Genomic DNA, 25365 nt, shown 5'->3' on the forward strand with positions numbered 1-25365 from the left:
AGGTAGAAAAAAACTTCCAGAAAAAACAAGAACTTAAAGGGAAAAAACCCCTCAAAAACACTCAACTTTTTTGAGACTGAATATCATGCTACTAAAAATGAGTGGGTTTAACATAAGATCAGGGAGAAATAAAAAATTTTTTGTAAACAAAATAAAATGAACTTACAATAGTCCAAAATTGATGGGACACAGCAAAAGCAGTCCTCAGAGGAGAGTTCATAGCAATACAGGTCTACATAAAAGAAAATAAAAAAATAGAAAATTTCAAAGAAACAACCCAACCCTACATCTACAAGAACTGGAGTAATAACAATAATCAAATCCCAGAGTGAGTAGAATAAAGAAAATAACCAAGATCATAGAAGAACTAAATGACATGGAGATTAAATGAACAATTCTAATGATTAATAAATCCAGGAGCTGCTTCTTTGAAAAAAATAAACAAAATCAATCAGCCTTTAACAGACTCATCAAGAAAAAAATAGAGAGGTCCCAAATAAAAAATACCAGAAATGAAAGAGGAAAGATTACAACAGATAACACAGAAATACCAAGGATTGTAAGAAATTACTATGGAGAGTAATATTCAGGAAATTCCAAAACTTGGTTGGAATAGACAAATTTTTAGGAAAAAAATAATCTTCCAAGACTGACGGAAAATAAGCAAAAACCCTGAATACACTGATAACTGTTGGCAAAATCAAAGCAATAATAAAAAATTCCCAACACACAAAAGTCCTAGACTGGACAATTTTATGGGAGAATTTTATATAATGTTTAAAGAAAGCTAACCCCTATCCTTCACAGACTATTACAAACAATCCAAGAAGAGAGAAGACTCCCAAAATCTTTTTACAAAGCCAACATCACCCTAATCCCTAAATGAGATAAACACACAACAAAGAAAGAAAACTTCAGGCTAATATCACTGATGAACAAAGATGCTAAAGTCATCAAGAAAATATCTGCAAACCATATCCAGCAATACATTAAAAAGGTCATACCACAATCAGATGGGATTCATTCCAAGCATGTAAGGATGACACAACATTCCCAAATCAATAAACATTATATATCATGTAAACAAAAGGAAAGACAAAAAAAATCACAGGATTATATCAATAGGTGTGGATAAAGCATTTGATAAGTACAATACCCATTTATGATAAAAATGCTCAGCAAGGGGGAAGTAGAAGCAGCATTTCTCAACATGATAAATGGCGTGTATGAGAAATCTACTACCAACATTGTACTTAATGAGCAAAAACTAAAAGCTTCACAAACATCAGGAACAAGACAAGGACATTTACTTTTACAACTTCTGTTCAATATAGTGTTGGAAGTTCTAGCCACAGGGATCAGACAAGAAAAGAAAGAAAAGGCATCTGAATTGGATTGGGGAAAACAAAACTCTCATTGTTTGCAGATGACATGACAGTATATGTAGAAAACCCTCCAGACTCCACCAAAAACTACTTGATCTAGTAAGTGTTTTGGCAAAACAGCAGGATACAAAGTCAATATTCAGAAGTCAAAAGCATTTTTGTACACCAGGAATAAAATATCAGAAACAGAAATCGGGGAAAAAATCCCATTTGATATAGCAACAAGAATAATAAAGTACCTAAGAATAAACCTAAGGAAGGAGGTAAAATATCTCTACTCAGCAAATTACACAACACTGAAGAAAGAAATTAAGGAAGAAATAAATAAGTAAAAACATATGCTCTGTTCGTGGACTGGAAGAATTAACATCATCAAAAAGTTCATACTACCAAAGAAATTTATAGATTCAACACAATCCCTATTAAAATACCAATGATACAATTCACAGATATAGAACAAACATTTCAAAGACATATATGAAACCATATATGACCCTTAATACCTGCAGCAATTTTGGTAAAGAAGAACAAAGTAGGAGGGAATCACAATACCTGATATCAAATTATGTTACAAGGCCACTGTAATCAAAATAGTCTGGTACTGGCATAAGAACAGACACATAAATCAATGGAACATAATAAAGAGCCTAGAAATAAATCCATGTCTGTATGGTCAGTTATTATTTGACAAAGGGGATAGAAGCATAAAATGGAGTAAAACTTTCCTCTTCAACAAATGGTGTTGGGAGATCTTGTCAGCTACATGAAAAAAAATGAAAATCAAGAACCAACTTACACCATAAAAAATAAACTCAAGATAGATACAATTTTTAAGCATAAGTCACAGCATCATGAAAGTCCTGGAGGAGAACATAAGCAGGAAAATCTTAGATATTCCACGCAGCAATATTTCCCCTAGAGCAATGCACATAAAGAAAAATAAACAAAAGGGACTTCATCAAATTGAAAAGCTTCTGTATTCAATGTCTGGTTTATTTTTGCTTGCTTGTTTGTTTTTGCTGGTTTGATTCCACTGATAGATGAGATCATGTGGTATTTGTCTTTCACTGCCTGGCTTATTCTACTTAGGATAATGCTCTCCAGGTCCATCCACGCTGTCATGAAGGGTTGGAATTCTTTCTTTCTTTCTGCTGAGTAGTATTTTATTGTGTAAATGTACTGACAGTAACCAGATGGATAATGGGGCAAAGAAAGAAAGGGTCATCAAGCAGGGGTATAGCTCAGTGGTAGAGCATTTGACTGAAGAAAGGGTCATCAAGGAACATGTATAAAGCACCCATGGAAAAAGATAAAGGGAGGATAGATTGAGGGTGGAAGGTTAGGGTAGGTGGTGCAGTGGAAATTGGTGGTGGGAAAATGGACACAACTGTACTTGAAAAATAATAAAAATACATAAATATACTTTTTTAAATGCTTCTGCGTGACTAAAGATAAAATCAGCAAAATGAAAAGGGATCAGTGTGGGAAAATATATTTACCAATGACACCTCCAACAAGGGTTTGATCTCCAAAATACAAAAAGAATTCACACAACTCCACACCAGGAAGAAAAAATCCAATTAAAAATTGGACAAAGTACCTGAACAGATGCTTCTCTGATGAAGATGTACTGAAGGCCCTGAAACATGTGAAAAGATGCTCAGCATCACTACCCATTAGGGAGATGCAAATTAAAACTACCATGAAATATCACTTTATATTGGTCAGAATGTCCATCATAACCAGATCAAAAAGGGCTAGCGAGATTGTGGAGAAAGGGGAAGTCTAGTATACTGCTGGTGGGAATGCAGACTGGTAGAACCACTCTGGAAAACAGTATGGGATTTCCTCAAAATCTAAAACTTGAACTGTTTTTTGATCTGGAAATTCCCCTGCTGGGGTTATACCCTAAGAATTCCAAAACACTAATTCTAATAATCCTATGCACCCCAGTGTTCATAGCAGTGCAATTTACAGTAGCCAAGTATTGGAAACAGCCTAAGTTCCCAACATTAAATGAGTAGACCAAAAAATTGTGGTACATTTACATGGTGGAATACTATGAAGCAGAAAGAAAGAAAGCTCTTACTGTTCATGACAGCATAGATGGAACTGGATAGCTTAATGTACGTGAAGTAAGCCAGTTGGTGAAAGACATCAACCATACAATCTCACCTATAAGTGGAACCTAATCAACAAAACAAACAAGTGAGCAGTATAAAGCCATAGACATCGAAATAATGAACAAACTGTCATTACCCAAGTGGTGGGGGGATGTGGGTAACAGGGGAAAGAAGCAGAAGGGTCATCAAGGAACATGTATACAGCACCCATGGACTAAGACAACTGAGGGTGGTGCAGGATTGAATGTGGGAATGGATAGGGTGGAGGAGAGTAATAAAGGGATAATGGGAACAATTGTAATTGAATGACAATTGCATAAAGAAAAAGTAATCTAATAAAGTCAATAGGAAAATACCCAAACAGTCTGATTTGAAAAAAATGTCAGAAGATCTTCAAAAACATTTTCCTACAGAAGGCATATGAGTAGGCTAACAGGTACATGAGAAGGTCTTAAACTTTATTAAACATCAGGAAAATGTAAATTAAAACCACAATGCCATGTCACCTCACACCTGTCAGCATGGTTATTATCAAATCTACAAGAGATTAATGTAAAAGAATGTGGAGAAAAGAGAACACATGAACTATAGGTCAGAATGTGAATTGGTGCAATCACAAAGGAAAACAGTGTGAAAGTTCCTAAAAAAAAAATAAATAAAGTTAGCCCTGGCTGGCATACCTCAGTGGATTGAGTGCGGGCCTGCAAACCACAGGATCACAGTTCGATTCCCAGTCAGGGCACATGCCTGGGTTGCAGGCCAGTTCCCAGGAGGGAATGCACGAGAGGCAATCATACATTGATATTTCTCTCCTTCTCTCCTTCCCTTACCCTGTAAAAGGTGAATAAATAAAATAAAAAATTAAAGTTATAATTATCATTGACCCAGCAACTCCACTTCAAAGAATACTAAAATAGTACCTGGAAAAGATATATGCATGCTCATTGCAGCATTTTTTAAAATATTTTTTACTTATTTTTATAAACAGAAATGGAGAAAAAGAGGTATAGAAACAACATCAGTTAGTTGCCTCTCACATGCCCCCATGTGGGGACACAGCCCACAACCCAGGCATGTGCCCTGTCAGGGAATTGAATGGGCAATCTTTTGGTTCACAGGCCAATGCACAATCCACTGAGCCACACCAGCCAGGGATCACTGAAGCATTATTTACAGTAGCCAATGCATGTAATCAAATTAAGTGTCTGACAGTAAATGGATAGATTAAAAAATGTGGTATACACATAATAAAATATTATTCAGCAATAAGAAGGAAATCCTGACATTTGCAATATGTATGGACCTTGAGAGTATTATATTAAGTGAAATAAGTCAGACAGAAAAAGACAACTATCATAAAATTTCACTTACATGTGGAACCTAAAAACCCTGTACTCATAGATACTTCTGGTGGTTGCCAGGGGTGGGAATTGGGGGATAAGTGAAATGGGTGAAGGTGGACAAAAGATACAAACTTCCACTTATAAGTCCTGAGCATATAATGTATAACATGGTAACTACAGTTAACAATACTTTATTGTATGTTTGAAAGTTGCTAAGAGAGTAGCTCTTAAAAGTTCTCATCACAAGAAAAGAATAATTTCAACTGGTGATTGATGTTAACTAAACTTATGGTAGTCATTTTGCAATATATACATTATACCAAGTCATTATGTTATACACCTAAAACTAATAAAGCAATTACATATCACCTAAAAATTTTTTCAGTGAGGGACACACACAGTACACTTCAAAAATTCAAAAGATTTTGAATTCAAACTTTGATGCAACTTCCATCATCTGGAAAAGAAAACCATGACACAGTAATGCTAGTATAGAGTGTTCTATTACTATACCATATACCATCAATTAATTTTAAAAAATTAGTGATCCCATGGACTATTGATCAAAATCTTTATTTCCATAACTTGCCAAATAAGTCAGTCATTTCATAAAAATTATTTTGGCCTTGATTTATTTTGGTCATGCAGAAACACAACTTCTCACAAATTCTTCAGTCAAGATGGTGTGTAAGTAAACACAGCTTGCCACCTGACACAACCACAACTAAATAACAGCTAAACTACAGAACAACTATCACTCAGGACCACCAGAAAATTGAGTTGTATGGAAGTTCAACAACTAAGGAATTAAGAAACCACATTCATCCAGATGGGTAGGGGAAACGGAGATGCACAGATGCAAAATGGGCTACTCCCACACCCATGTGTCGTAGTTATAAATTGCAGGGCTATCTCAGGATTGAGGGATTCTGCCCCACACCATAGTGTCCAACCCAGGGTTCCATTGCCAGTAAAATAAGTCCCCCATAACCATAATCTTGCTTTAAAAAACAGTGGGGTTTGGGTCAGTGGAAGAAACTGTGGGACTCTCAGGCATCTCCTCTTGGAGGGCCCAACACAAAGACTTACCCAGACTCACTCTCTTGACTTCAACACTGGGGTAGCACCTTGAGGGCACCAGTGGCATACAGGGAGGAACTGAAGTGTCTGACATCAGGGCAAGAGCTGGGGAACAGCTTTCTCTCAGATAGAGCTGTAGATAGTGGCTACTGTTCCTTTTCTGAGCCTTTCCCCACACAGAACTACAATATGGTGGCACCATACCTGAGAGTCCATCAACCTGGCTCACAATGTTATCCCCACCCTAACAATTACCTAAGGCTCCTACTTTCCAACTTATAGGCCCATCAAATTGATAACAGTGGCTTTTCCACATGAATGCCTAGGCTAGGCACAGGCTTCATACCTTTCTAACTCTGCAAAAACAAATAACAGCTGAGCCCAGCTGAGCCCTCTATCTGAGTGTCCCCAGGCCCAGCACTAGCAGCAGCCATCTGTATATTGCCTTATAGCTTATGCCAAGTGGCCCCAGACAGAATACATGTGGGGGATGACCTCGGCCTGCACCACCTGGGAAATCACAGAGCCTGAGCACCCAGCACACAGTTACAGACTACACTGGAGCCCTACCACCCAACTATCTCCACAAACCATGGAGGGAGGTGGTTGGAGGTAGTGGTCACAGTCTTACCATCTATCTGGCCTGGGTAAATCCCTCCCATTGACTTTCTGACTACAAACAAGACTCAACTACAGGAGGAGGGCTTAATCACCCCACACAGAGGGCACACCTAGAGTACTCAGCTTAGGGGATAGGGGAGGCTGTGCCGCTTGACTGTACAGGATACCTACTTGATTAAGCCATACTATCAAGACATGGAGTCAAAGCAGCTTTACCTAATACATAGAAACAAACACAAGGAGGCTGCCAAAATGAGGAAATAGAGAAATATGGCCCAATAAAAGAACAGAACAGAACTCTAGAAAAATAACTAAACAAAAAGGAGATAAGCAATCTATCAGATGCAGAGTTCAAAACACTGGTTATAGGGACACTCAAGGAACTCAGTGGGTACTTCAACAGCAAAACTAATTCAATCAGATGTGAAAGAGAGACTAATTGAAATACAGAATGATGCACAGGGAATCTTAGTGTAATGGAAGAAGCCAATAATTAAATAAATGATTTGGAACATTGGGAAAAATAATCTTATTAGTACAAAAAGAAGAAAAATAATAATAATAAGCCCTGGCTGGTGTAGCTCAGTGGATTGAGCATGGGCCTGAGAATCTAAGGATTGTGGTTCTATTCCCAGTCAGGGCACATGCCTGGGATGCAGGCTAGTTCCCAGCAGGGGACACATGAAAGGCAACAATACACTAATATTTCTCTCCCTCTCTCCTTCCCTTCCCCTCTAAAGATAAATAAATAAAATCTTTAAAAATAAATAAATAAATAATAATGATAAATGAGGATAAAGTAAGGAGACTCTGGGACAACTTGAGGCATATGAACATCTGCATCATAGGGTGCCAGAAAGAGAAAAGAAAGTACAAGATATGGAAATTTATCTTAAAAAATAATAAAAGAAATTTTTCCTAATCTGGTAAGGTAAATAGACATTTCCCTCAGTCAAGGAAGCACAGAGAGTCCCAAACAAGATGGACACGAAGAGAACCGCTGCAACACACATCATAATTAAAATGCCAAACGGTAAAGATAAAGAGAGAATCTTAAAAGCAGCAAGAGAAAAGCAGATAATTACCTATAGGGGAGTTCCTGTAAGACTGTCAGCTGATTTCTCTAAAGAAAATTTTCAGGCTAGAAGAAATTGGCAAGAAGTATTCAAAGTGATGAAAAGCAAGGACCTACCACCTAGAATACTCTATCCAGCAAAACCCCCATTTAGAATGGAAGGGCAAATAAGGTGCTTCCCAGGCAAAGTACAACTAAAGGAGTTCATTATCACCAAACCATTACTATATGGATGCTAAATGGACTTAAGAAAAAGAAGATCAAAATCATTAACATTAAAATGACAACAAATACATGATTATCAAAAATTGAATCTAAAACAAACTAAGCAAATAAATAGAACAGAAACAAAATCATAGATATGGAGAACATTGGGATGGCAGCTACTTGAGAGAGGGGTCTGGGTGAATGAGGACAAGGTAAAGGAATTAAAAAGTACAAGTTGGTAGTTACAGAATAGGCAGGGGTATGTTAAAAGCAAGTAGAGGAAATGGAGTTGCCAAAGAACTTATACACATGACATGACCCATGGACACAAGCAAAGGAGGGGGATTGCCAGAAAGTGTGAGGGTGCTGGGTGGAGGGGTGCGATGGGGGAAAATTGGACAATTGTATAGCATAATCAATAAAATATAATTTAAATGAAATGAAAAATAGAAATTCTCATAAGATAATGTTTTAATTGAGAAGATCATTATTCTTAAAGTCTAATTTTAAAAACAGTAAAAATTAATATGAGATTGAAATATGATTTCCCCAATTTGAAACAGATTTTCTGTGTACATCCTCATTGTGAAAGACCCCAAAATGTTTGTCCTATTAATAAAAAAGAAGGCCCTTAATGAGCCCAAGTAAATCCCAACATGAGAGTGCTGAGTCATGTTCAATTTGACCACAAACTTCTGAATATTGTCTCCATGGAAAACTTAAGTGTTTTCACACCATCTGAATACATAAGAGTAGGAATATCATCAAATGCAAAGCAAATATAGCAACTATAACTTTCAGAAACAGATAAATACTGTAACAGCAAACCTACACTCTATTAAACAAACAATTGGTTAAACATCTTTATCAGGTGTCATCATAGCAATAATGTATTTCTTTTAGTTAAAACCTACCAGTATAATTCATATTCACTTTGTTAACATAAAAATTGACAGACATTCATTTAAGATTATTTATTTCAAGGTCTGCTGATGATTAACTCAAAGGTTTTGTGAATATGATTATTGGGTTGGCCAAAAACTAGTTTCACTTTTCCATAAAATAAGACACATTTTTTTTTCACCAATAATTTTATTGATTCAGACTTTTTTGAGTATGTCAGCTATCTTATCTGGGGTATAATTTTAATTGTTCTCATGTCTTTATTTAATCACTATCAATGGGTCTACCCTACCATGGAGCAACATCCAGTGAGAAATCTTCAGCACAAAACTTCGCAAACCACTTGACATGTTCAATCAGTCACAACACTTTCTCTATATACTGCACAATTTTTTTGCATTCAGTTGCATTTTTACCTTTCTTGAAATAATACAGAAAATATGCTGAAAATGTGTATTTTCTTCCATCTTCAAAATTAAAATGACTACATAAAAATTCACCAGTTGTGGTAAGTTTTATTTTAATGCATGCTGATATGATAGCTGTCACAATACAATCTAACAAAATTGTTTCAAGTGAAGTTAAAGGCAACTAGGTGCTACTTAGAGCCACCTTACAGGAAAAAACAAATAAACTTTTTGGCAAACACAATGCATATAGAAATGTTTTTAATGTGTAACTCTTGGTTCATTTCTCTGTCTTGTCTTCTCTGCCTGTTGTTCTACAAGAACTAAAACCTTGAGGTAGAGTATAACATTACTCTCCAAAGGTCTGCTGACTCAACATTTCACTCTTCTTCAATCATCATGCAGGGGAGGTTAAAAAGAAATAAAGCTGACCCAAATATTCTGGCCACTAGTTGTTCATGATTCCTTCTTGTGCTTAAATGTGACTCTAAGAAAAAAAGAGGGAGGAAGACAAACTGTTTCTCAGCATGTGAAATGCTTCTAGGACCTTTTCTTTTTTCTTTTTATTGTTGTTCAAGTACAATTGTCTTCATTTTCATCCTGCCATGCCCCCCCTGTCCAACCCATCCCCACCTCCCACCCTTGAACCTACACCCTTTGGCTTTGTCCATGCATCCTTCATATATGTTCCTTGATGGACCATTATCCCATACTAGGACCTTTTCTTAGTTCCCTATTTCTGAAGGAAAATCTAGTTAATGAGTTGGTTTAGGATTGAGTATAACTATTTGTGTAATACTTAATAGTAATTTTAATTTTTAAAAACAAGCTAGAAGAGGACACTGTCCACTAACTTGCAGGTTTGCTTCTTTTCTCTGGTCTGTATTTAACAATAAAAGGTAATGCTTCTTGGTTGTGGCCAAGTGTTCATTATCTGTACCATCAGAAAGCGCTCATTAACTTCTAATCAAGCCAGTTGTTTCAATTAAATTTGGAGTTGTAGAAAGCTTCTTATTGTACTCATAATGCAAAAATGCATGTGTCTGAAAAGGGTTTAACTTCACATATTTGAAACTATGATCAATCCTAAGGGGTTTGTTTTGTACAAGTCTCTAGAGAGCAAGTTTTAAGATGAGAGGTTCAAAGAGGGGCATGGTATATCAGCTTGCTTACAAAGAGACACTGGTGTCTATCACTGAAATATAGATATTCAGATATCTATATTCCCCTTAAATAAGTCCCTATAATGAAGGTATCTCCCCACTAGAGAGTAACATATTTGATCAGAATAGCTTTATGTATAGTTTAGCCCTCACCAGGATAGCCTCAAGAGATGAACATCTCATTATGTGAAAGCCCAAGAGGTGTAGCCACCAATCTCCCTCCAGCACAATATAAAACGTAAATATAGGTCTTTTTGCCTCTAATAAAGACACATAGCCAAAATTTCTGCTAATTTTTCAAGAATGACCTCTTACTACTCAGGTAAACCTGCTTCTGTGGTCACAATTGAAACTTCAAAAACCTACCTTGACCTATTTATTAGCTGTTATAATTAGCAAGAAGGAAGGGCCTCAGTTCTACCCATATTCATGCCATAATTGATCCCTAAATATAAAGCACACAAATATTTTAAATGAAAATAACACTTAATTCTTTCCTCTATAACCTATTCTTGATAATGCCTCAACTAGGTCAATTTTTTAAATTAATTATTTATAGTACAATAGTTTTCTTTAAAATAAAGAGTTTAGATTGTAGATCATTGCATAAAAAGAAAAACATAATCACATTAAAGTGATGGTATTGTCGACTACGTGTTTCATCACCAAAAGAGTTTATTCAGGAAAAAGAAAGGGTTGCAACACTGTGCATACAGACATAGAAGGTCACATACACATTCTACCATGTGTACCAAGATAAAAAGTATATATAAAAAGAAAAAAGGAAGTTAAGGAGAGCTTTATTGTAAGTCCAGAATCTTTCCTCTAGGGGTCTTGGGATAACATAGAGTGTAAAAACTCCTCTCATAGGATATCCAGACTGATTATGTTTGTTTAAAATATCAGTCAATCACACGTGCTGATGTGGTTCAGTGGATTGAGTGTTGGCCTGCTAACCAAAGGGTCCCTGGTTCGATTTCCAGTCAGGGCACATGCCTGGGCTTCAGGCCAGGTCCCCAGTGGGGCATACAAGAGGCAACCATACATTGATGTTTCTCTCTCTTTCTTCATTCCTTCACCACTGTCCAAAAATCAAATAAATTTTTAAATCTTAAAAAAATAAAGTATTAGTCAATCTTTATCAGTATTTTATATAATTGTAATATTTTAAAGTAAAACACAAATAACAATTATGTTATTAAAATATTAAATAATGGAATGTTCAAATATCATGCACTTGCACACCTCCTTTCAATTGAAAAAATCTTATGAATCTTTATAATAATTATCTGAGTAGGGCAAGGAAGTTATTACTATCACTCACATGCCACCAACAAATTATATTTGTTCTCTATTAAATTAAAAACTATGAATTAATTAGAGACTACATGCATAAATTGTAAAGATTTTAAGTCAAATTGTAGGTTGTATTATACTAAAATGCGACAGAAACTTCCATTTATGCATGGATCTATCTTCTTACTTCTCTGGTCCTTTTTATTGGCTGACTAGCAATTTTTAATCCAATGTGTTTATAATTACATCCATTGTTTTGTTTATGTGACCACGTGGTCACGTGAGAAATAATAGCTTGGTATTTTGGGTCACCCCTTTGTCCAGTATGTGTAATCCTTAATAACCTTTATCACTGAGAAATTTAGTGGAATGATCACTGTATCTTATTATGCATGTACAGTTCAACTATTCTGGTAAACATTAGTAGTTGGTATGGTTTTAGAAATCTGCTTTATCAGGAGACTCACCAAATAAACCTCAAATAATTCAGCAAAACTGAAAAAGAAACTTTCCAGAATTTAGGATAATGACACAAGATAAAAACACAGGCTGAAATAATGAATAGGTAGCTCAAGAGGAGGGAGAAAGAGTAGAAAGGGCCCTCTCAAGATTCATTATGCCTCATGGGCTACTGGTAGTAAATTTTTTTTGAGTTCTTTTTTTTTTAATTTTATTTAGTTATTTTTCAAGTACAATTTTTTGTCTATTTTTCCCATCCCAGCCTCCCCAGCCCCTTGTTCCCCACCTCCCTCCCATTTCCACCCCCTTAGTTCTCGTCCCTGTGTCCTTCCTATTTGTTCCTCCAAATCCCTACCCCTTTTTCCCCTTAATTTCCCTTCCTTCTACCCTCTGGTCACTATCCCGTTGTTCTCTATGTCAGTGTCTTTGTTTTGTTTTGTTTTTCTGCTTGCTTGTTTGTTTTGTTGTTTAGCTTCCTGTCAAAGGTGAGATCATATGGTATTTGTCTTTCAGCACCTGGCCTATTTCACTCAGCATAATGCTTTCCAGTTCCATCCATGTTTTTGCAAAAGGTAGTAGCTCCTTCTTTCTCTCTGCAGCATAGAATTCCATTGTGTATATGTACCACAATTTTTGGATCCATTCATTTACTGATGGGCACCTAGGTTGCTTCCAACTCTTGGCTCTTGTAAATTGTGCTGCTATGAACATTGTGGTGCATAGGTTCTTTGATATTGATGTTTTAGGATTCTTAGGATATAATCCTAGCAGTGGAATTGCTGGGTCAAAAGGCAGGTCGATTTTTATTTTTCTGAGAAAATTCCATACTGTTTTCCATAATGGTTGTACCAGTCTACAATCCCACCAACAGTGAACTAAGGACCCCTTTTCCCCACACCCTCTCCAACATTTGTTGTTTGTTACTTTGTTTATGATAGCCATTCTGACTGGTGTAAAGTGGTATCTCATTATGGTTTTAATTTGCATCTCTCTGATAGCTAGCGATATTGAGCATCTCTTCATGTGTCTCTGAATGTTCTGTATGTCCTCCTTGGAGAAGTGTTTGTTCAAGGCCCTAAATGGGTTGGGTGTCTTCTTAGAGTGGAGTCGTGTAAGTTCTTTGTATATTTTGGAGATTAAACCTTTGTCTGAGGTATCATTGGCAAATATGTTTTCCCATACAGTTGCTTGTCTTGCTAATTTAATACTGTTTTCTTTAGCCACGCAGAAGCCTTTTATTTTGATGAGATCCCATTTGTTTATTCTTTCCTTTACATTCCTTGCTCTAGGGGACATATCAGTAAAGAAATTGCTGCGTGAAATATCCGAGATTTTCTTGCCAATGTTCTCCTCTAGGACTTTAATGGTGTCACGACTTACATTTAAGTCTTTTATCCACCTTGAATTTATTTTGGTGTATGGTGTAAGTCTGTGCTCAAATTTCATTTTTTTGCACATAGCTGTCCAGTTCTCCCAACACCATTTGTTGAAGAGGCTATCTTTACTCCATTTTATGTTACTGCCCCCTTTGTCGAAAAGTAATTGACTATAGAGAGTTGGGTTGATTTCTGGGCTCTCTGTACTGTTCCATTGGTCTATGTGCCTGTTTTTATGCCAGTACCAGGCTGTTTTGATTACAGTGGCCTTGTAATACAGTTTGATATCAGGTATTGTGATCCCCCCTACTTTGTTCTTCTTTCTCAAAAGAGCAGCTGCTATTCGGGCTCGTTTATAGTTCCATATAAATTTTTGAAGTGTTTGATCTATGTCTGTGAAATATGCCATTAATGCTTTAATAGGTATTGCATTGAATCTGTATATTGCTTTGGGTAGTATGGACATTTTGATGATGTTAATTCTTCCAATCCTTGAACAAGGTATATGTTTCCATTTGTTTGTGTCTTCCTTGATTTTGTTCTTCAGGGCTGTGTAGTTTTCTGCATACAGGTTTTTTACCTCCTTAGTTAGGTTTATTCCCAGATATTTTATTTTTCTTTTTGCTATATCGAATGGGATTTTTTTCTTTATTTCTGCTTCTGCTGATTCACTGTTGGTATACAAAAATGCCTTTGATTTCTGGATATTGACTTTGTAACCAGCTGTTTTGCCAAACTCATTAATTAGTTCGAGCAGTTTTTGGGTAGAGTCTATAGGATTTTCCATGTACACTATCATGTCATCTGCAAACAGTGACAGTTTTGTTTCCTCCTTTTCTATCTGGATGCCTTTTATTTCCTTTTCTTGCCTGATCGCTGTGGCTAAAACTTCCAATACTATATTGAATAGAAGTGGTGAAAGTGGACAACCTTGTCTTGTTCCTGATCTTAGTGGAAAAGCTTTTAGTTTTTTCCCATTGAGTATAATGTTGGCTGTAGGTCTCTCATATATGGCCTTTATTATTTTGAGAAATGCTCCCTGTATTCCCACTTTGCTGAGTGTTTTTATCATAAATGGGTGTTGTACCTTATCGAAAGCTTTTTCCGCATCTATTGATATGATCATGTGATTTTTGTTTTTGCTTTTGTTTATGTGATGTATTACATTTACTGATTTGCAAATATTGAACCATCCTTGCATCCCTGGGATGAATCCCACTTGGTCAGGGTGTATGATCTTTTTGATATATTGTTGGATGCGATTTGCCAGTATTTTGTTGAGGATTTTAGCGTCTATGTTCATCAGCAATATTGGCCTGAAGTTTTCTTTCTTTGTTGTGTCTCTATCTGGTTTTGGCATTAAGATGATGCTGGCTTCATAAAAAGAATTTGGGAGTTTTCCATCCTTCTGGATTTTTTGGAATAGTCTGCGGAGAACAGGGGTTAGCTCTTCCTTAAATGCTTTGTAGAATTCTCCTGTGAACCCATCTGGTCCAGGGATTTTGTGTGATGGGAGTTTTTTGATTACTGCTTCAATTTCTTTTGCTGTTATTGGTGTATTTAGATTTTCTGCTTCTTTTTCACTGAGTTTTGGAAGATTGTATTTTTCTAGAAATGTGTCCATTTCCCCTAGGTTTTCAAGTTTCTTGGCATACAGTTCCTCATAGTAATTGCTTACAATGCCTTCTATTTCTGTGGTATTAGTTGTAATCTCTCCTTTTTCATTTCTGATTATGTTTATTTGTGTCCTCTCTCTTCTTTTCTTGATGAGCCTACTTAAACGCTGGTCTATTTTCTTTATCTTCTCAAAGAACCAACTCCTGGATTCATTGATCCTTAAAAATGTGCTTTTAGTTTCTATGTCATTTAATTCTGCTCTAATCTTGCTTATTTCCTTCCTTCTGCTTACTCTGGGCTGTCTTTGTTGTTGTTCCTCGAGTTCTTGCAGGTGTAGGGTTAGGTTGTTTGTTTGAAATGTTCCTACATTCTTTAGGTAGGCCTGTATTGCTATAAACTTCCCTCTCAGGACTGCCTTCTCAGTCCCATAAGGACACATCCCATAAGTTTTGGGTTGTTGTGAAATCATTTTCATTTGTTTCCAGAAACATTTTGATTTCTTCCCTAATTTCATTCTTGACCCATTCGTTGTTTAATAGCATACCATTCAGTCTCCATGTTTTTGGGTGCTTTGGGTTTTTTTCTTTGGGGTTGGTTTCTAATTTCAGTCCCTTGTGGTCAGAGAAGATGCTTGGTATGATTTCAATTTTCTTGAATTTTTTGAGGCTCGTTTTGTGTCCTATCATGTGGTCTATCTTTGAAAATGTTCCATGTGCGTTTGAAAAGAATGTGTATTTAGCTTCTTTGGGATGAAGGGCTCTATATATATCAGTTAAGTCCATTTCATGTAGGGTGTTGTTTAATGCCACAGTATCTTTGTTGATAATTTGTTTGGAAGATCTGTCCATTTTTGATAGTGGGGTGTTCAAATCCCCTAGTATAATTGTGTTGCTGTCAATATCTTTCTTCAAGTCCTCTAAGATTTTCTTGATATATTTGGGTGCCCCTATGTTTGGTGCATATATGTTTACAATGTTAATGTCTTCTTGGTGGATTCTTCCCTTGAGTATAATGAAGTGACATTCTGGGTCTCTCTTTATAGCCTTTTTTTTTAAGTCGATTTTGTCCGATACGAGAATTGCTACCCCAGCTTTTTTTTTCTGTCCGTTTGCTTGGAAAACTTGTTCCCAGCCTTTCACTTTTAGTCTGTGATGCTCTTTTGTCCTGAGGTGGGTCTCTTGTAGGCAGCATATGTGTGGGTCATGCTTTCTTATCCATTCAGCTATTCTGTGTCTTTTGATTGGAGCATTTAATCCATTTACGTTTAAGGTTATTATTGATAGTTACTTATTCATTGCCTTTTTTGTACCTGTGTTCCTCTCTGTCTCCCTCTTATCCTTCCTTCCCTTAAAGCAGGCCTTTTACTATTTCTTGTAGAGCTGGTTCGGTGGAGGCATATTCTTTTAGGCTTCTTTTGTCTTGGAAGCTTTTTATTTGGCCATCTATCTTGATTGAGAGCCTTGCTGGGTAAAGTAGCCTTGGTTGTAGGCCTCTGGTTCTCATTACTTGGAATATTTCTTGCCATTCTCTTCTTGCTTGGAGTGTTTCCATTGAGAAGTCAGTAGCTAACCTTATTGGGGCTCCCTTGTATGTTATTTCTTTTTTCTCCCTTGCTGCCTTTAAGATTCTCTCTTTGTCTTGGAATTTTGCCATTTTGATGTGTCTTGAAGTGGGCCTCCTTGGGTTCCTCTTGATTGGGACTCTCTGTGATTCCTGGATTGGTGAGACTTTTTCTTTTATCAAATTAGGAAAATTTTCTCTCATTACTCGTTCAAATGCATTTTCTATCTCTTGTTCTTCTTCTTCTCCTTCTGGTATTCCTATTATTCGGATATTATTACGTTTCATATTGTCTTGCATTTCTCTTAATCCCTCTTCATTCTTTCTGATCCTCTTTTCATTTTCTTGCTCTTTCTGTGAGATGCTTTCTACCTTGTCCTCCAACTCACTAATCCTATCCACCGCTTCATCTATCCTACTTTGGAAACTTTCTACTGTGTTCTTCAATTCGGAAATTGTATTCTTCATTTCCTCTTGTCTCTTGCTGATAATTTCCATTTCCTTTTTGATGTTGCTGTAATTTGCAGAGAGATCATTGTAGTTCCCCTGTAGTTTCTGGTAGTTCACTGTGAGCTCTTTGAACTTCGTAATAAATAGTGCTTTGAATTCACTGTCTGATAGTTGATCAGCCTCTATTTCATCTAACATTCTTTGTGAAGTTTCTGCTTTTTCTTTCTTTTGGGGATTGTTTCTTTGTCTTCCCATTGTTTGAGACTCTTCTTGTTAGTCTCTGCTTCTAAAATTGATCTGTTCTGAAACCCTGGTTTTATGGTGTAAACTTCTGTGGTATGATCCTTGAGAAGTTCAGTGGTGCAGACTCCTTGAAGTTTCTTGATGTTCTTCATCTCCACCTACACTCATGCTGGTTTTCGCGCTGGTCCCTGCGTTGGTCGCCTACCACTGCTGAATGTCCGCGCTCTAGTAGCCGCCTCCTCAAGCACCCAGGTTTGTTACTACGGCAGCGGCACAGAGGCTGGGAATGTCTGGGCTCCGGTATCTGGCTCTCTCTGCCCCTCAGGGCTGTCACAGGGGTTTGGAGTGTCCCGGTTTCTTTACCTGACTCCCCAGTGTCTAGTCCTGTCTCTATGGCAGTGGCAAAGAGGCTTAGAATGTCCCAACTCCCATACCTGATTCCCCAGTCACTATGGCAGCAGCACAGTATCTGAGAACTTCCCTGCTCCCGTAGCTGGCTCCTCTGCTGCGTCACTGGGGTTTGGAGAGTCCCGGCTTCCGTACCTGACTCCCCAGTGTCCAGTCCCATCGCTATGGCAGTAGCGCAGGATCTGAGAACGTCCCGGCTCCCCTAGCTGGCTCCTCAGGGCCCAGGCCTGTCTCTATGGCGGTGTCACAGGGGCCTTTGGTGTCCCAGCTCCTGCAACTGACCCTTCTGTTGCCCAGGCCAGTAGCTATGGCATCGGCACAAGGGCCGAGAATGTCCCCGCTCTGGTTCCTGACTCCTCTGCCTCCCAGGACCGTCACAGGGGCTTGGAGTGTCCAGCTCCTGTACCTGACTCCCCGGCTCCCAGGCCTGTTGCTCTGGCGGCAGCACAGGGGCCGCGTGAGACCCAGCTCCAGTAGCTGACTCTGCCGCCATCTGGTGTTTCAGCGTCGGTCACAATCTCTGGTCTTTTAATTTCACATAAATGCTGGGTAACCGATGGTTTATTGTGCTGTTTCTCTATAGATCTGCCAGGATTTTCACCCATGAGTACAGGAGCTAGTATCAGCTCCATCTTACTCCGTCGCCATCTTCCCAGCATCCTCAGTGAAGTTAATTTTTAAATGCTTTGAAATTATTAAGAATCTGGGCATCACTCTAAATGTAAATAAATCCTGTTTCATTTCCTGGAATCTGACTCTGATCGGGACAGTCACCAGCTACATAGCCTGCTGATAAATTTAAGATAAACAGTCTAGTTCATAATTAACTCTGTCTTATTATGAAGTCCAAGCATAGCAAAATCATTTGTAAATACTGTAGAAGCACATTGTTCTGACAGTTGCACTGGGATAAATGGGTTTGTCACAGCCACGTTCAGATCTGAAAGTCTTCTGGTGCTGCTGATGGAATGATGACTGAATATTGTGTGCAGGTCGGTGTTACCTCAATGAACAAATCTAAAAGAAATTTGAGAGACCATCTTAGCAATTGAATTTTGGTCCTTTTTTGATAACACGATTGCTGTCCTTTCAATTCACAGCTTCTGGAAGGAGCCCAATGAATCATTTACTTGCCATTGTTTCCTCTTTCTCACAACATAGGCTCTATCATTCCTTATCTTATCACTGTAAGCCAGATCACTGTTAAATTGAATTTAAATCATAATTGCTTGGCACTACTTGCTTTCCAGCCTGGATGGCCAGTTTTGTACTGTTTGTACTTCACTGAAAGTCCTGTGCTGGCATATATATTTTTATAACTGCTTTTACCCCAAGAATCCTCATAAAAATGAGTGGGTTGACTCAATGGACTGTTCCACTGTACAACCTATAAACATAAGTGGGGTTCTGCTTGTCCTGGGCATTGCAACACCAATTGTTTTATCCATTTTTTACAGCTCAACACCATTTTCTTACTTTTATTTTCCTTATATTTTTTTCTTTGTCACTGTTTGCAGACACAGGGAAGACAGTGGGCTCACGTGAGGACAAGGCGTCTGCTGGAGTGAGGTCATATTGACAGAACAAGTGATCAGTGATTGTTACTGTATTAACATGAAAGATTGAATAAATACAGACTCTAAAAATGCTGTTTTTTCTGTCTTCTTTCAAGGTTCAAAAAGATGTTCCAGAATAGCCAGACTCTGACCCTGGAATATTGAGCAAAAGTGAATTGGGGAATTATTTAGATTCCTGGTACCATTTGTACTTCCATTACCAGCATATTAGGGCATACTAAATATCTTCTTCACTAAGAACAGCCAGCACTGACATTTAAAACAGTTTCTGCCTCAAACGTTTTCTCAGGAAGCATTGAGGGAGTATAGAACCCTAGACAAAGTCACAGATATTGATCTGGTGAAGGAGAAAGGCAGCACTGTGTGTCTTGGCCAAGAAAACTGGTTTTTCCATTCATGAGCATTTTGCAAATGTGAGCTGCAAATTAACTGCAAGGGTAATTTCACCTTTCCTAAAGGAATTCCACCACAGGTGGAGGGTAGAGAGAGACAGTATAGCCTACAAAGGCAATTTTCAACTGGTGGGCCACAAAAATTTAAAAACATGTAATACCTGACTCTAATCAGGGCACTTACCACTTTTTCCTTAGATTATCAAATAAAACAAAAATTAAAAACCACCAACACAACAGGAGTCATTTAGTATAATGAATCAAAATTATATATATATTTTCATAACTTTAGTAATTATTATAAGTGTCATGAGATGAAAAATTTGAATATTGCCAGCCTAGACCCTTGGTTCTCAAAGTAGTGTTCCAGGCAATTTTGACACAGCTTAAGTTTGAAAACCACTGGCCCAGAAACAGGACAACATGTAGCAAGGCTAGAATATACTATCAAATTGCTGTGAGCTCTGCTGACCTCAGACAACTCATTTATATTCTCTAAATCTCAAATAACTGTATGGAAAATGGGCAGTAATAATAACATTGCTGTGACAGTTAAGTGAATGTATTTGGCCTATTAAATACTTAGTATAGGACCTGCTGATAGAAAATACTCAATATTAGTTATTGTTGCTCTTATTCTTTGAAAACACTAGAATAACAATGAAGCATATGCTTAATGAATATAATAAACACATAAATCCATGAATGAATGGCAGGATTATAGGTTATAAGCTTGTATTGAGAAGGAAAATGCTAATGGAAATACATAACTAGACCTCTGCTTTCAGAATACACATTATAAAAATAAATGTACTGTTCTCTAAAACTTTGTGAATATCAAATGTATTCAACAAATGGAAAGAGTAGGAAAAGAGGGAAAGAAAAAAATAGGATGAACTGTGAAAGTTAAAAATTAAAATTTGTTGCTTTCCTGCAATGTATTTTAGATGTTGCTGTGGCTCTGAGCACTGATTTGTGATCTACCCTAGAGCTGTGAAAACTCTAATGCTTTTAGAATCTTTGTTCTCTATTCTATGGCCCTTCTTCCTTCAGTTTATCAAAGCACCTGCTTTCTGATATAGATGTACTTTGGTTTCCTCAGATAGAGGTACTTTGGTCTCCCCTAATTGTGAGACTTGCAGGGAAGAAAGTACTGGTGTGATAAAATTAAGAGGAGGTTCTGATAGTGCCAGGTGATGCTAAAAAAAAAAGTGGAACACAGAGGATATAGAGGGAGAGCTCAGAAGACACCTGGTCCTGGGATCATAACAGGAAACATCTGCTCCTGGTATCTCGGGGTATATACTCATAATCATAGTAGACATTTGCTCATGGGATCTTAGAGGTCATGTGCTCATGGAATGATAGTGGCAATCTGCTCCCAGGATCTTAGACAGCACCTGCTCCTGTCTAAGGATCACATTGGGAAATTGCTTGTAGAATCATAGTGGGTGTCTGCTCATAGGATAATACTTATTGTATGCTCCTGAAATCATCATGGGTGTCTGCCCATGGAATTCTATGGGGTGTCTTCACCTGGGATCCTAGTGGGCATTGGCTATTGGAATACCAATGATCATCTGTTCATGGGATAATAGTGGATGTCTGCTTTTTGGACATCCCAAAATAGAGGACATGGGACAATAGAGGACATCTGTTCCTGGGATTCTAAGGGTCATCCATCTGCTCATGGGATCAAAGTGGATGCCTACTTGTTGGATTAAAGTGGGTGCCTTCTCATGGGATCAGAGTGGGCATCTGTTCATGAGATCATAGTGGGCACTGCTTCTGGGATGATAATGGCATATGCTCCAGTGATCCTAGGGTTCATCAGATCATGTGATTATATTAGGTGTCTTCTCATGGGATAATAGTGGGTATCTGTTCCTTGGATCCTAAGTGGCATCTGCTCATGAAATCATAGGGTACATCTGCTCACAGATAACAGTGGGTGTCTTTCATGTCATAATTGTGGGAGTCCCCTTGGTTGGGGCAGCCACCTTGGCTGGGGAGCACCTATCTGGGATTCTGGGCACTCCCCTTTGGTTTTCCCAAGAAAAGCCACCAAATCAGATACATCCTGATGGACATTTTCAGACAGAAGTGGGGTAGTTGTTCCCTTGACACTGCCCAGGGAAAGGAGACATATGAATACTGCAGGAGTACTAATTTTATAAACAGAAAATGAAAGAGAAAAAATACCAGGATACCTTTATTCTAAGGTATCTCTAATTTGTGCAGTTATGTACATGTATTTTGTAGCTCTCCTTAGACTCAGTAGTGCCATGGGACAATAGATATTGGTATTTAGTTGGAAGGCAGAAGAATCAGATGAGAGGACTTTATTTGACTCAAGTATTCCATAGCTTTGAAATCTTTTGTTTCTGCTCCATTTTCTTAATCATAAACTGAAGCAGAATAAGACTTCAGTTCTGTACCACCATCCAGTTTTTTTATTTATATTCTTACACCATCTAGTTTTACAATACATTTTATACAGACTGACAGCCCTAAAAAAAAAGAGCTATTTCTATGCAGCACACAAGATTGAAGGCAAGGGAATCATATGATGATAATGGGAAAGAAGAGAGAAGGGCACTACTCTTGGGTAAAGGCAGAGGTGGGAAGCTGCCAGTGCCTGACCCAACAGTATCATAGCACCTAGCTCTGTGCCACAGTAAAAATAAACAACTTACTTCTTACTCTCATTTCTCAAATGATTGTAGTAAGATGTCAAGTCAAACAGTATACAGAATAATAAAGATTGTTACATATTCTGAGTCACTTTGTAATGACAATTTCTTTAAAAATTTCCTTTTCATGTGATAATAAATACAATACATTATTTACTTAGACATTTAAGCTCTCACACTAGGTTTTTTATAAGCTGGTGAGCACTGACAAATTATTTTTCCCGCAGAATTATAACCACCCATTCCCAGACATATAAACATATAAACATATAAACCATATAAACATATGGTTGAATTTACATTAATGCACTTTACCATTTTATTGATTACGTAACAAAACAAATTATCAAGTATCCAAATATTAAGCTACACATCTCAAAAGGCATATAAAATGATGCAGACACTAGCCCGCAGTGTCCATGGCATTGTGGATGAGATGAGACAAATTCACACGGACCACTGAAGTCCTGCGGAGGAAAAGGGACTGCATGGCTACTGTCTCAAAGGGAGAGCACCTCAGAGCACCTTAGCAACTGTCTCAAGAGGAAAGCACCCTGACCCTTGCTTTGACAGACTTTTATTGGCTTTCTAATAGCATACATCAAAGAAGGTTTTTATTTATTATACTTAGGTTTGCTTTAGGTAGTTACTTTTTACAGATAGCAACAGAAAGGATGTTACTGATTACTTCTTACAGATTAACAAGGGAAAAATGTTGCAAATGCAAAGGAACAATATGAGTAATTTGTCTGGTTACACTTCAACCCTTGGGAGAATTAGCACAGACTTCAGGAAGTTTCTATAAAAATATGCAGTAGGCATTTTATGCTTCAACTCAGGGTCAGGGACTTTTAGCAAGAGGAAGTTACAAACCAGCCTAGGTATAATGCAGGCCTGATTTCCCACAGGAGAACTGATCCACGGGTTTGGCATCCTGCATGTCACCACACACACCTAGGGGCTTTCCCATAGGGCTGAGCTACATTTGCCATTCCACGCAGGGAGGTTCCCTATAATAAAATCTTAGATGTCAGCTCAGTTCATTAGCAGAAATCCATATCTTTTTCAAGAGAGGGCAGGAAGGAAAACATCACATGTCAAACACAAATAATTTGGTAAACAACTTCAGAATGTCTAGAAACAAATACAAGAATTTCAGAATTTGTATGATTAAGATTTGTTTCAGCTACAACAAAACATCTCTACCTTAATCTTAAAAAATATTTAATAAAGAGCATTATTCTATATGTTCCACCCCAAAAAAGGCAAAATTTTGCTAAAAATACTTCATAGCACCCTCCCATTCTTTTCTCAGTCCCTCCCTATAAGTTGCACCCCAAGTGCAAACATTAAGTTAACTGTAAGGCTTTTTTTTTTTCTGGAGACATTAAAGACATGAACTTCTGTACAATGTAGATTTTCAAAATGGAAGCTTTCCATAAAAGCACAAAGTGAGACTAATGAGAAAACATTAAATAATCACTAAGACTTAGTATAAAAATTAAAATGTTGAGCAAATCTGATATATACTTGTATGAGTGTGGGAGATGTAAACATAAAGTGAGTAGGAAAATAACCATATAGGCCCTACTTTCTATGTTTCAAATGACTGAAGGAATAAAACACAGAAGATCCTGAGTGTTCATAGTTCCCGGGATTTTAGTTCTGTAAGTATTGTGCTGGACATGTTGGCGACTAATCTTTCTAACTCTTATTCTGATATTATTTGGGCATGGGAATAGATTTAAAAATATACCTCACTACTGCATGATTTCAGGAGAAGTCCATTGGTACAAATTATAAGCACATTTTAAAGCTGAACAGTAAGAATCTGTTGCTAGTGTCACAATCAGTTGATAGAAACCCAAATGCAGAAGTTGCAATTCTGTCCAGCTTGTGGCCTGGTAAAACTGCTTTTTAATTCTCCTATGGAAGCTTCATTAGATTTATTCACCAAGCTAATATGTTGGCCAATGTGTATCACAAATTAGGTCCTATTTCAACTTCCACTTCCAAGGCAATGGCATCAGGCACCTGTTTTATTGAATGCAACAGTTGTTTCTATGACCATCGGAGTCTTTGAAGTGCAGCTGCATTTTAGGATGATACTTCCCCAAATACAAAAGTTCCTTGCTGTTAAAAGCTCTATGCTGCTTTTATCTTATGAATTGCACTGCATCTTCATATTTCATTTCACTTTCAGTTAATGCTAGGGCAACAAGCACTGGAGGACTCTCAAAGCATGCAACACACTGAACAGCAATACAACAACCAGGTTGTTTACAAAACTTAATTTTTACAAGATCTAACCAGTTATTAACACTCTGGTTGGATGGTGGTACACCGTCATCAAAAGGCCAATGAAGAACATGGATGCCTTCTTTCTCCACAAAAGTAGTGTCAGAAGTTGCTTCACATACTCTAACTATTGTAGAAATGCCATATTTCTTAAGTTCCTCTATAAATTTGTTTAGGGTCACATTGGTTGGATTGTGTGTAATAAAAAATCTTGTGTTCTTATATATGACTTCCAAAGGAGCTGGGCAGTTCATTCGAGCCATGTTAATTTAGTTAAAAAATACTCAATGTGGTTATGAAAGAATTTAAAAATTGGATACAGAAATGGTGCAAAGAAACCAAGTTTACTTCAACATACTCCACTAAAATTCTCAGTACTTTGAGTATGAAGTTGGGAGTAATGAGAAATGAAATGAACCTCCTAACAAGAAGCAACAATTCTTCAAGCCAATAATTCTGAGGCAATAGAAAAAAAGTGCAGTGAGGATTACCCCATCCAAGTCAGAACTCTTGTAAACAGCCCTGCAGATTTCAGTTCAGCACTCATGTCCAGGTTAGCTACTCTTAAAGAGGCTTCTTGGCAGAGTAGTAATGAATTTCTACAGTTCGCTTGTCTGTGTACAGCTTGTACTATGCCTGGCAATAATTTTCACTGCCATTCAGAAACTCCATAAATGTGTCCAAGAACA

At 37.5% G+C, this 25365-nt stretch overlaps 1 protein-coding gene across 1 annotated transcript; it reads right to left on the bottom strand.

The window, feature by feature from the left end:
- Positions 1 to 24417: 24417 nt before the first annotated feature.
- Positions 24418 to 24939, bottom strand: LOC119049440 (protein tyrosine phosphatase type IVA 1-like). The gene is made up of 2 exons (XM_053666315.1): positions 24604 to 24939; positions 24418 to 24528 (listed from the first exon to the last, which is right to left on the bottom strand). The coding sequence occupies exons 1-2, from the start codon at positions 24937 to 24939 to the stop codon at positions 24418 to 24420; spliced, it is 447 nt and encodes a 148-aa protein (XP_053522290.1).
- Between the last annotated feature and the right edge of the window lie 426 nt (positions 24940 to 25365).

The sequence above is a fragment of the Artibeus jamaicensis genome, unplaced genomic scaffold (assembly GCF_021234435.1).
Source record: "Artibeus jamaicensis isolate MK-2021 breed Jamaican fruit bat unplaced genomic scaffold, CSHL_Jam_final contig_449, whole genome shotgun sequence".
Lineage (NCBI taxonomy): Eukaryota > Metazoa > Chordata > Mammalia > Chiroptera > Phyllostomidae > Artibeus > Artibeus jamaicensis.